This window comes from Podarcis gaigeae, assembly GCF_964106915.1.
Source record: "Podarcis gaigeae genome assembly, chromosome: 12".
Lineage (NCBI taxonomy): Eukaryota > Metazoa > Chordata > Lepidosauria > Squamata > Lacertidae > Podarcis > Podarcis gaigeae.
In genome coordinates this window covers 28135384-28147430 of record NC_139688.1, presented here as the reverse complement: position 1 = coordinate 28147430, position 12047 = coordinate 28135384, and the positions used below count along the sequence as shown (strand labels likewise).

Below are 12047 nucleotides of genomic sequence, written 5' to 3'. Positions count from 1 at the left end.
TTCCTAACCTGGTGCCCTGCAGATGTTGAGGGACTGTGACTCCCATCTTCCCTGATTGTTGGCCAAGCTGGCTAGGGCTGATGGGAGTTTTAATCCAAAGCATGTGGAAGGCACCAGGTCATGCAAAGCTGTTGTACGACAATGAAGAGAAAGAAGAGGTGATCTTAAGGCAAGATGAGCAATTGTGAACATCGAAGAAAAAAATGAGATCCTTAATAATAATAATAATAATAATAATTTATTTATACCCCGCCCATCTGGCTGGGTTTCCCCAGCCACTCTGGGCGGCTTCCAACAGAACACTAAAATACAATAACCTATTAAACATTAAAAGCTTCCCTAAACAGGGCTGCCTTCAGATGTCTTCTAAAAGTTTGGTAGTTATTTTTCTCTTTGACATCTGGTGGGAGGGCGTTCCACAGGGCGGGTGCCACTACCGAGAAGGCCCTCTGTCTGGTTCCCTGTAACTTGGCTTCTTGCAATGAGGGAACCGCCAGAAGGCCCTCGGCGCTGGACCTCAATGTCCAGGCAGAACGATGGGGGTGAAGATGCTCCTTCAAGTATACTGGACCGAGGCTGACGCTGATTGTCAGCATAACCAAGATGCAAGGAAGGAAGGACTTAAATCAGGGTCTTTGTGAAAAGGATAGATAGAATGGGGCAGAGATTCCTCCTATAAAAGATCTGTCCTCACTAGCTTGGAAGATGAGCATAATCTCCTGCTCCCTGATTCTAATTTGGACCACCACCAGATCTTGGGGAAATTAATGTCAGCAACTCAGATGTACTTTACTGCCCTTTACTGCATCCTGCCCCCTGTCCCCCCCCCCCCCGCTTCTGCTGGAATTAGGCCCTTGGGGCTATTAAACAATTTATGATTAAGGCTTGTCGTGGCTCATTCCATTTTTGTCCATATTCCTCCCTCCTTGCTATTATTATCGGTGCCTGGCATATTAATTCAGTTGAAGTTGAGGAGCAGTGGGTGGGGAATAGTAGTTGTTTCCTTTCATAGAATACAGCAATGGCCGTTTTAAATTCTTCTTGGAAAGCTAACAATAACCAATTCCAGATTTTCTGGAAGAGCGGAAGGCACTATCATTTGGGCCACCTGAATGCTCCATCGAGCTCCCTAAGCTTTGCTTTCTAACTTCAGAAGTGAACATCTTGGTGCCGTCTGAATCCTCAACAGACGCCTGGGGACACTTTCGCGTCTGGCTGGTGTTGTTCCGTGCATTCAACTCGGGGTTTACTCCAATATTTGCTCCTTCAATCTTCCTCGCACCTTTTCGCCGCTGTCGGGGTGGCGAGCAGCAAGGCTCCAGGCCCGCCCTAGCCGTCCCGGATACGCGTCGGGATGGGCCAGCGACCACCCCGCGGAGCTGCTTCTTCGGAAGATGCGCAATGACGCGCGGGGCGCACCAGCCACGCAAGGGACCGCTCCCTCGGTCCGGCCGCCCCCTCGCGGTTTTACATCGCTTTCCAGAAACGGATGAATCACCCCCTCCGAGCCCTCCCTCGTCTGGGAAGCACGCCCGCAGGCTTTGGGCCAGGAGGCGGCGGCAGAGAAGCCGGGATCGGTTTATAAAGGGGCCACTGTGGCCAACGTTTCCATCGGTCGTAGAGCAGCCAAACGCGCGCAGCGACTTGCAGCGATGGATCTGACTTCTGGAAACTCGCGGGCCTTTCTGCTGGTCGTCTCCTTGGTGTTACTTCTGGAGCAGGTCTGGCCCCAGTCGACAACAGGAGGTAATCGGGGCCTTTTTTGGAGCGGGTGCATGTTATCAGCTCTTTTCTTCTTGCCAGTTGTTTTTGCGCTTCCCCGGGATGGTGACCGAGGTTCTCTTTCCAAAATCCTCGCTTCGCCCCACATGCTGCACCTGCCTTCGTCTCCCAAAACCCTTTTTATTTTTTTTGCTTTTCCTTGCCTAGCCGGTAGCCAAAATATTATGACTGCTGGTGTTTTTATTCTTTCTTGGCAAAGTTTTTCTTTCAAAACTTCATTGTACAATGTTTACAAAACAGAGAGAACAATTATAACAACAGGTGAAAATTAAAAGACCAAAGAAGGAAACTCTAGAATAGGAACGTAGAAAGAGTATGGTTGCCCAGGGGTTTAAAAAAAACAAAAGTCCAAGTAAAGACTATCAGTGCCGTCAGGTAATAGTGATGGCGTCATTGAGTGTTTGCGGCTGTGTTTGGCGCTTACTAAAGCGCTTGTGCCTGTAATGCAGGGATTATATTCCCTTTAAATATGATAAATTAAAGAAGGATCTTGCGTCGTCCGGAAATGCGAGATATGTTGATTAAGCAATTCCCCCCAAATGTCAGGAATCAGAAATACAAACCAGATTTGCAGCAAAATGTCATTTTCCAAGCAATTTAGAACTGTTGGAGACTTTTTAAAAAAAAATATCCGTTTCCAAAGTTTTAGATACTGTGTCATTGTAATAAAACTTTAAAGCAGTTTACGAAAAGAATAAAATAATGCAGCCATCAGAAAAAGTATTTAAAACACCCCAAAATAATAATTAAAATGAATGCTAAGCTAAAAATCAAATTAGAAAACATGCCAACATTCTACATGTCTGGAGAGTGGGCCTTCTCTGCAGTGGCTCCCCATCTGTGGAATGTTCTCCCCAGGGAAGTTCGCCTGGTGCCTTCATTATACAGTTTAGGCGCCAGGCAGAAACGTTCCTTTTTAACCAGGCCTTTGGTTGATCTGTTTGGCATTCTATACCCTTTTAAAATGTGGCTCTTTTCGGGGGATGTTTGGGTTGCTGTTTTCATTCTGATTATATATGTTGTGATTTTTTTTTTCTGTAAACCGCCCTGAGACCTCCGTGTATAGGGGCAGTATATAAACTATAATAATAATAATAATAATAATAATAATTTTTTTTAAATAAAATTTTTATTAAGGGTTTTTACAAAATAAAGTACAAAGACAATAAACAACCTTACTTTTATCTCAACAGAGTTTCATAACTTCTTTGGACTTCCTCACATCTCCCGCTGCCATTTTCATCATCATAGATTTTTTCCATGCAATTTATCATCTAATTTGCAAATTTTATAACCACTTATTTAAATATAGTCCTCTGCAAATTAATTTCTCTTAATCTCACTTTACATCCCATTCCGATCCGATTTTGTGGTGGCCAATTATTTATGATCAAACATCCTACTTAACTTTCCACCAAATCACAGTATTTTTGTAAATAAGTCTTAAATTTCCTCCAATCTTCTTCAACCCTCTCTTCTCCCAGGTCTCGAATTCTGCCAGTCATCTCAGCCAGTTGCATATAGTCCATCAGCTGCATCTGCCATTCTTCCAGAGTGGGTAGATCTTGAGTTTTCCACTTCTTGGCGATAAGTATCCTTGCTGCTGCTGTTGCGTACAAAAAGAATGTTCGATCCTTCTTTGGCACCATCTGGCCGACAATGCCCAGGAGGAAGGCCTCTGGTTTCTTAAGGAAGGTATACTTAAATACCTTTTTCAGCTCATTATATATCATTTCCCAGAAGACCTTCACCCTGGGACAAGTCCACCAGAGGTGAAAGAATGTTCCTTCATTTTCCTTACATTTCCAACATTTATTGTCTGGCACATGGCATATTTTGGCAAGTTTAACTGGGGTCATGTACCACCTATATATCATTTTCATTACATTTTCCTTCAGAGCATTACATGCCGTGAAGTTCATCCCCGTGGTCCACAACCTTTCCCAATCCTCAAACATAATATTATGCCCAATATCCTGTGCCCACTTTATCATGGCCGACTTAACCATTTCATCTTGTGTATTCCATTTCAACAGCAAGTTATACATTCTTGAGAGTACTTTAGTCTTAGGTTCTAACAATTCTGTTTCCAACTTCGATTTCTCCACCTGGAATCCTAACTTTTTATCCTTTTTAAAAATTTCTTGAATCTGAGCGTAATGTAACCAGTCTCGCACTTTGTCTTTCATTTTTTCCAAACTCTGCAATTTCCAATTATTGCCCTCTTTCTCTATTATTTCCCAATATTTCGGCCATTTGGCCTCCATATTGGGTCTTTTTCGGGCCTTAGCCTCCAGAGGTGATAGCCATCTTGGAGTTTTATTTTCCAATAGGTCTTTGTATTTTGTCCAGACATTAAACACTGCTTTCCTGACAATATGGTTCTTAAAGGCCTTATTGATCTTAACTTTGTCATACCATAAGTATGCATGCCAACCAAATGCATTGTTAAAACCTTCTAAATCTAACACATCAGTGTCCTCTAGAAGTAGCCAATCTTTTAGCCAGCAGAAAGCTGCGGCTTCATAGTACAACCTTAAGTCTGGCAGGGCAAAGCCCCCTCTTTCTTTCGCATCAGTTAATATCTTAAACTTAATTCTGGGCTTTTTGCCCTGCCAGACAAATTTAGAAATATCTCTCTGCCACTTCCTGAAACACTCCGTCTTGTCCACAATTTGCAATGTTTGAAACAAAAACAGCATCTTAGGCAATACATTCATCTTAATAGCAGCAATTCGGCCTAGCAAAGAAAGCTTCAATTTTGACCAACTGTCCAAGTCTCTCTTAATTTCAGACCAACATTTTTCATAATTGTCCTTAAATAGACTCAGATTTTTTGCTGTTATGTTTACCCCTAGGTACTTTACTTTTTTAACCACAGTTAGTTCTGTTTCTCTCTGAAACCGTTCTGACTCTGCATCTGTCAAGTTTTTTCCCAACACCTTAGTTTTCTGTTTATTTAGTTTGAAGCCCGCTACCCGACCAAAGTCCTGAATCAATTGTAACACTCTTTTTGTGCTAGATTCTGGCTCTTGCAATGTCAAAACAAGGTCATCTGCAAAAGCTTTAAGTTTATATTGTTTCGCTCCGATCTGAATCCCTTGCACCAACCGGTCCCCTCTAATCAAGTTCAAGAGCACCTCCAGGACAGAAATAAACAGCAAGGGGGAAATCGGGCAGCCTTGTCGTGTCCCTTTTTCAATCTTAAACTCTTCTGTAACCACATTGTTGACTATCAGTTTTGCCTTTTGTTCTGAGTAAATTGCGTCAATCCCATTTTCAAAACCCCGCCCCACTCCCATTTCTTTTAAATTCCCCTTCATAAATTTCCAAGAGATGTTATCGAAGGCCTTCTCCGCGTCTATAAAAATTAAAACTGCTTTAGTGTTAATATTTGTTTGCAAAAATTCCAAAATGTCAATAATGTTCCTTGTATTAGCAAACAAGTGTCTTCCTGGGAGAAAGCCTGCCTGGTCTTTATGAATTATCTCATTTAAAACTCTTTTGAGTCTTCCTGCCAAAACGTCAGCAAATATTTTATAATCCACATTTAAAAGGGAAATGGGACGGTAGTTCTTAAGTTGTGTCTTTTCAGTTTCTGATTTTGGTATCAATGTGATGAAAGCTTCCTTCCACGATTCAGGCGCCTTCTTTCCCTCCATAATTTCATTGCTGACCTCCATCAGTGGTTGAATCAAATAGTCACTTAATGTCTTATAATACTTGGAGGTCAAGCCATCTGGCCCTGGAGACTTGCCCAGCTTCATATTCTGAATGGCATGTTCTATCTCTAATCGTGTTATTTTACTATTCAGGAGTGATCTATTTTCTTGTGATAGTTTTTTAAGTCCATTTTTCTCCAAAAATTTTGCAATCTCTTCCTCATTTTGTGGCCCTTGAGTGTATAATTTCTTAAAATATTTCTGGAAACATTTTCTAATTTCCACCGGGTTCTGAATATATCTTCCTTCTATTTCCAAATTTGTTACTATGTTCAACTTTTGTCTCTTCTTCAACTGCCAAGCCAGCAGTTTCCCACATTTGTTAGCCGATTCAAATGTTTTTTGTTTCATTAATTTAATCTTCCATTCTATTTCCTGATTTATCAGTTTGGAATATTGTGCCTGATGAAGTTTAATTTCTCTCAAGATCGGCTGTGACTTCGGGTTTACTCTTAGTTTCTTCTCTAACTCTTTAATTTTCCCCAAAATCTTATCCTTTTTCTCATTTTGTAGTCTTTTCTTTATAGCGTTCTGTTGTATCAAGAACCCTCTCATCACAGCTTTGCTTGCGTCCCAGATTGTTCTTTTTTCCACGGCAGTGTTCAAATTTATCTCGAAGTAGTCCTTTATTGTTTTTTTGGCCTTCTTAATAATCTCCTGATCTCTAAACAAGTTGTCATTCATCTTCCATCTAAAGGAGCCGGTTGGTAATAATGTCATGTCCATTTTCAACGCGTTATGATCGGAGCAGGTCTTTGGGCAGATTTCCACTTTCTTCACCTTAGGAGCCAGACCTCTAGAAATCCATATTTGGTCAATTCTTGTCCAAGTCAGTTGGGCTTCAGAGAAAAATGTTCCTTCTTTCCCCAAGGGGTTCTTTGTCCTCCATATATCAATCCAGTCCATGTTGTCTGTCATTTCGAAAAAGGTCTTTGGTAGTCTGCCATCTTTAGTAACCTTTTGGCTTTGTGACCTATCCATGTTTGTTGAAACGATCCCATTCATATCTCCCATCATGATGATGTTATCATAGTCCAGATAATCCAGCATAATCTCATGCAACTTCTTGTAGAATTCTGATTTCCCTTCATTTGGAGCGTAGATTCCTAATATCAAAATTTTCTCAATAATAATAATAATAATAATAATAATAATAATAATAATAATAATAATTTATTTCATACCATTTATACACCACTTGATAGTTAAAAACAACAACCCTCAAAGCAGTTTACAAAGTAGGCTTGCCTAAAGAAAAATGTTTTTAGCAGGTGTGGAAAAGTGCCTGCCTGGTGTCCCTAGGCAGGGAGTTCCAAAGTGTGAGTGCTGCCACACTAAAATATTTCTTACAAATGTGGAATGAGTATTATGTGACACTGGTCACAGATCGAAGTAGTTTAGCGGGCATATGAAGGGGGACGGGGGACGGTAATGGGATCTCGCAAGTAAACTGCCCCAATCTGTTAAGGCCTTTACATACTAAGAGTAACATCTTGATCCTTGCCTGGTAGCAGATTGGCAACCAGTACAGCTGTCTGAGAACATGTATTATAAGATGACAGGGTATAAACTCCTGTCAGCAATCCTGCCACAGCATTCTCAACCCAGAGTGATGTCACCTAGAATAATTTCCACTGCACTCCACAAGAAGAGGGTATGCCTCTGAAACAGGGACGCGGGTGGCACTGTGGTCTAATCCACTGAGCCTCTTCCGAGCGGAAGATGAGCAGTTCGAATCCTTCAACAGAGTCAGCTCCTGTTGCTCTGTCCCAGCTCCTGCCAACCTAGCAGTTCGAAAGTGCACCAGTGTGAGTAGATAAGTAAGCACCACTGTGGCGGGAAGGTAAACAGTGCTTCCATACGCTCTGGTGTTCTGTTGCTGGCCACACGACCCGGAAAGCTGTCTGTGGACAAATGCCCGCTCCCTCAGCCTGAAAGCGAGATGAGCACTGCAACCCCATAGTCGCCTTTCACTGGACTTAACCTCCCAGGGGTCCTTTACCTTTTTTATGCCTCTGAAGGCCAGGCATGGGAATCGCAGGTGGGGTGGGGAGAGTGCTCTTGAACTCAGGTCCTGCTTTCAGGCTACTTATATGCATCCGGCTGACCACTGTGAGAATGAGATGCTGGCCTACTTGGGCTTTGGCCTCGTGCAGGAGAGGTCTTCTTACATTTCACTGGGACAAACTTTCAACACATGAATTTCTTACCTGCCTCCCTACTCTCTTCTCTTCTTTTTTCTGGGATTTGTACCTAAAGCATTTCTCTTTCCCCCACCCCCCCTTCTTTTTTCATGCAGACAACAGAGATATTTGTCTCCAGCCACCACTTAAAGGACCCTGCCGGGGTTTGTATGTCAGGTGGTACTACGACAGAGCCACCCAAACCTGCCAGGAGTTTAGTTTCGGGGGCTGCGTGGGAAACGACAACAACTTTTTGAGTTTTGAGGAGTGTTCAAAAACTTGCGGGAGAATCAAGAGTAAGTTGTGGCTCTAAAATTTCAAATCCTGGAGTGAATTGCAGAATCAGTTTGATAAAAGCAATGGTTTGGCTTAGATTGTTGTTTTCAACCAGTTGGTTGCTCTTTCGTTTTTAGAGGTGCCTAAAATATGCCGACTGAAATCTGATGAAGGAATCTGTAGAGGTTTAATGCGAAAATATTACTTCAGCCTTGAGACGATGAGCTGTGAAAAATTTTATTATGGAGGCTGTTTAGGAAACCAGAACCGATTTGACGATAAAGACTCCTGCATGAACTTCTGCCTGCCGAAAAGAAGTAATTATTATTTTTAATGAATAGCTTGTTTGGGTGGAGGAGGGTGAAATGTTCTGTTGTGTCTTATGGGACTGGTGCTCGCTAACCATTTCTGATGAATTAATTTTGAATTATTACAAGTTTGTATTGAATTGCATCAATTATTTGTGGCATTGTTCGTTTTTGCTTTACCAACGCACTATTGTGGTGTGTGTGTCTTTTCCCTAATTGATTGCACGGATGGAAATGTTTGCTCATTTTTAATGCTTTGTAGTTATGAGCTGCTTTGAGCTCAACGTTTTTGCTGGGAAAGCAGTGTACAAATATTAAATCAAAGATCAGAAACTCTGCCCACTTTCTGATTGGGAACTGTTGGTTTGTATGCCTAACACCACTGCAGTCTACACTTCAAAAAACAAAAAGAAGTAGTGTTAATTAACTCTGTCTCTCTCTCTCTTTTTCTAAAGATACCCCCTCCTTTTGCTCTAACCCCAAAGACGTGGGAATTTGTTCGAGTTCAGTTCCTCGCTTTTATTACAACATAGACACAGGAGATTGTGAAGAATTCACCTATACAGGTTGTGGAGGAAACATTAACAACTTCCTCACTCGGAAATCATGTCTCAAGGCCTGCAAGAAAGGTAGGATTCTCTCTCCTTGCTGAGACCAAGAGTTACAGGGATGTATGTTGTCTTATAGCCAGATTGTGAAGGTTCACAAATAAGCCCTGTTCTAGTAATTCTGGAGTGATTAAAGAGAACATCATTAAGCAGCACAAACAGCTGATGCTCTCCAAGAGTAAACAGGGAGGCTTTTTGTTATAGTGGGGTGAGAAAACTGTGTCCAAATGCCGCTGGCGTACATATCTCTCATCATTCCTGACCATGTTACGTGGTGGCTGAGGCTGATGGGAGTTGGAGTCCAAGAACAACTGGAGAGACACGTGTTTCCCACTCCTGCATTAAACCACCTTCCATAGGTGCATAATGCAGTAGCCACAGGTGGATTGTGGTCCTCCCGTATTTTCAGCTCACTCCCTTGGCCAAAGGTTGTGAGGATATAGAAGGAGATGAGAGGGACCAGAAGGGGGCAATAGTTGCTGGATGAAGGCTAGGTGTGGGTAATGGACTGTGCCCTCCAGTCGTTTGTGCTGCTCTGAAGGCGGACAAAGGTGGGATGCGTCCCAGGTTGTGGCAAAAGCAGCTTGTGAGAAAGCATCCTCTGCCAAGGAATTTCAGACAAGGAACTCTTCCCTTTCCCTGGCGGACTGTCTTCTACCCATCACGGTCAAGGGCCCATTTGCTTTTGTGAGGAGGTAGTACCTGCAGGCATTAAGGTGAGCACAAGCCTTGCTTGTCACAAGGAGGGTTGTGCTGGCTTCGGTCCTGCTGAGACGGGGGCTCGCTTTTGTCCCTGCTTTAATGCCCAAAACACGCATAGTGGAAACTGCAATAACCTGGTGGTTGGGAATTAGCAGACCTAGAATGTTGCATCCCTTTTTCTTCTCTTTTGTCTTTATTCACCACATGTGAATAAAGTGATTTAAGTTACCTCTGATTATATTTTGGTTTCTATTTTCTTAGTAGGGAGAAAGAAACCACCTGCTACGGGATCAAAATATGTTGTCTCATAAGGATGAGGAGTCTACAGCCAACATTCAAATCCAACGAACGCCACATACATTCTTAAATCTGGAGAGGTCTCCAGACTAGATGCACTGATTTCACTCACTAGAAACTTTTAACTTATGGGTGGGTTTGGGCTTTGTTCAGTTTTATGTGGCTATGTAACAATTTTACTATATGAACAGTTTTGAAATGTAGAACAGCAAGGTTACTTTGATCTAGTTACAGCTCACTTATGGATTGGGCCCCATGCACATGCCAGTGTGCCTTGTTGCAGGATAAAATCCTGGGCTGTTGACCCTCATTCAGATACTTGGACGCACAAGAGGCGGCTCAACACTCTCTGCTGAACATCAATTCTTCTCTACTGGCTGCTAAATATGATAGACTCTTTCTGATGGTTTCATTATATGGAACACTAAATTAAGACCTTCTCCTGAACTTTCTTATCTTCATCTTCATAAGGAGGGGTGGCAGATGCGTGGTAGAGGGCTTACCTTGCATGCAGAATGTCTGAGGTTTGGTTCTTGGAATCTCTAGTTAAAACAGTCCGCTGTGCTGATGTTACATGACCTCCCATCACCTGCATGACAGCGGCTGATGAGTCGGGGTGTGGTTGGCGCAGTTGAAACACATGGGCAGAACCAATCCAGTGCTTCTGCCAGTGCATTTGCAGCACACCACTCTCAATGCTGCCTTGCTCAAGTTAAGCCAGTGATGCCAGTGGCAGGAGATCAGGCAAGTCTCACTGACCACTAGATAGCATTAGATAGTGGGCAATGGGGAGGGCTTTGGCCTGAAACCTTGGAGATCCTCATCCACTCATTGTAGACAATACTGAGCTGGCTGAACAAATATTTTGGCTTGGGATATGGGAGATTCCTGTGTTTATATGTGAATAAGTCTGGCAGAGAGGATACAGCTGATTACAGACGTTGCAGATAACTGTAGATACAGATCTTTAGCTCTTAAGGAGTTTCCCCCAGGTTTTATAAAATGTTACTATAAATATAAATGCATACGTTTTAAACTTTCCCCTTTGTGTAGTTTATGAAAATGGTTCTGCTGTACTGGAAGAGCTGAACTGTTGTTGAATAGTTGAAGCAAGAACCATGGCCCATACTTGTTGTTGTTGTTTTTTAAATTGATATTTGTCAGATATTTCTTGCATTGTTCCCTTAACTAAAGATTAGCCAAACTCGTTTTTCTCTTGAATAAATTGGTATTGCTGGTATCAGTTCCTTTGCTGTGAACTTTTCAAGAACATCCTCAGGGGGCAGGCTTGCCAGAAACTACCAAGTGAATTGGAAGGGAGGAGAATGTAAATAAGTCAAAACCCAATCTGACATTCTAAAATTTTATCCTGGGTTCAAAGTCCTTGTTTGAGGTTAGGAAATATGAACGTGGACTAGTGGTTACGAGTGCTAGACTAGGACTTGGGAGACTAGGGTTCAATTCACCACTCAGCCATGTCTGAGTGGTTTTTGTACATACAGTCTCTCAGCCTAACCTACCTCACAGGATTGTTATGAGGGTATAGAAGGGAGAAGTGTGTTTGCCACCTTGGAGAATAGGTGGGATATAGACACTGTGATAATAAAAATAAAATACATTAGATCTTGGTAATACACATAATCATAATGCTGCTGATAAAAAAGCTGGCACTGGGAAGAGACCAGCAATGAATTTGATAGTGGGGTTTGCTTGTTTTTTAAATGTTAGTTATAAGCTACGTAAGGTTTCAGGAGTGTGGTGAACTGATGGCTGCATCTCCCATTGTCAACTGGTCCAGTTCTAAAGCTACAGGATTCATTTTCATCATGGGATTATTCCTGCTGGACAGTTAAGAGTGGAGAACGCTAGACAGATATTGAGGTTATTTCCCTCCTCTTTAAAGTCATCCTCCTGATCTCTTGCATGGAACACATTTTGAGGTGCCTTTATTAATGTGCATTTGGCATGTTTTCTGTTCTGAAGCTGAAGAAGAGTCATCTGCCTTCACTCCATGCTGTCTGTTTCCCTAAGGATATTTGCACCTGTATCAAACCTTACTTTGCCTATATGAGAATTGGTTAAATTGCATCCTAACTTGCTTTGTGCAAGTGTGACTGACCTTCACTGTAAATTTGTAAAAACAAAGAAAAATAAAATAAGTTGTCATAA

General features: G+C 42.2%; 1 protein-coding gene across 1 annotated transcript; it reads left to right on the top strand.

The window, feature by feature from the left end:
* Positions 1–1331: 1331 nt before the first annotated feature.
* On the top strand, positions 1332–12047 carry LOC310828726 (tissue factor pathway inhibitor 2-like). Its single transcript, XM_083706462.1, has 5 exons — positions 1332–1746; positions 7804–7983; positions 8101–8280; positions 8727–8900; positions 9843–12047. The coding sequence occupies exons 1-5, from the start codon at positions 1653–1655 to the stop codon at positions 9890–9892; spliced, it is 678 nt and encodes a 225-aa protein (XP_083562588.1). The 5' UTR covers positions 1332–1652; the 3' UTR covers positions 9893–12047.

What these genes read in the sequence shown, in the direction of transcription:
- LOC310828726 (XM_083706462.1), top strand. Translation starts at nt 1,653, where the DNA reads ATGGATCTGACTTCTGGAAACTCGCGGGCCTTTCTGCTGGTCGTCTCC. An exon ending in GCCCCAGTCGACAACAGGAG is followed by an intron (nt 1,747 to 7,803) that starts GTAATCGGGGCC and finishes TTTTTCATGCAG; the next exon opens with ACAACAGAGATATTTGTCTC. An exon ending in TCTCAAGGCCTGCAAGAAAG is followed by an intron (nt 8,901 to 9,842) that starts GTAGGATTCTCT and finishes CTATTTTCTTAG; the next exon opens with TAGGGAGAAAGAAACCACCT.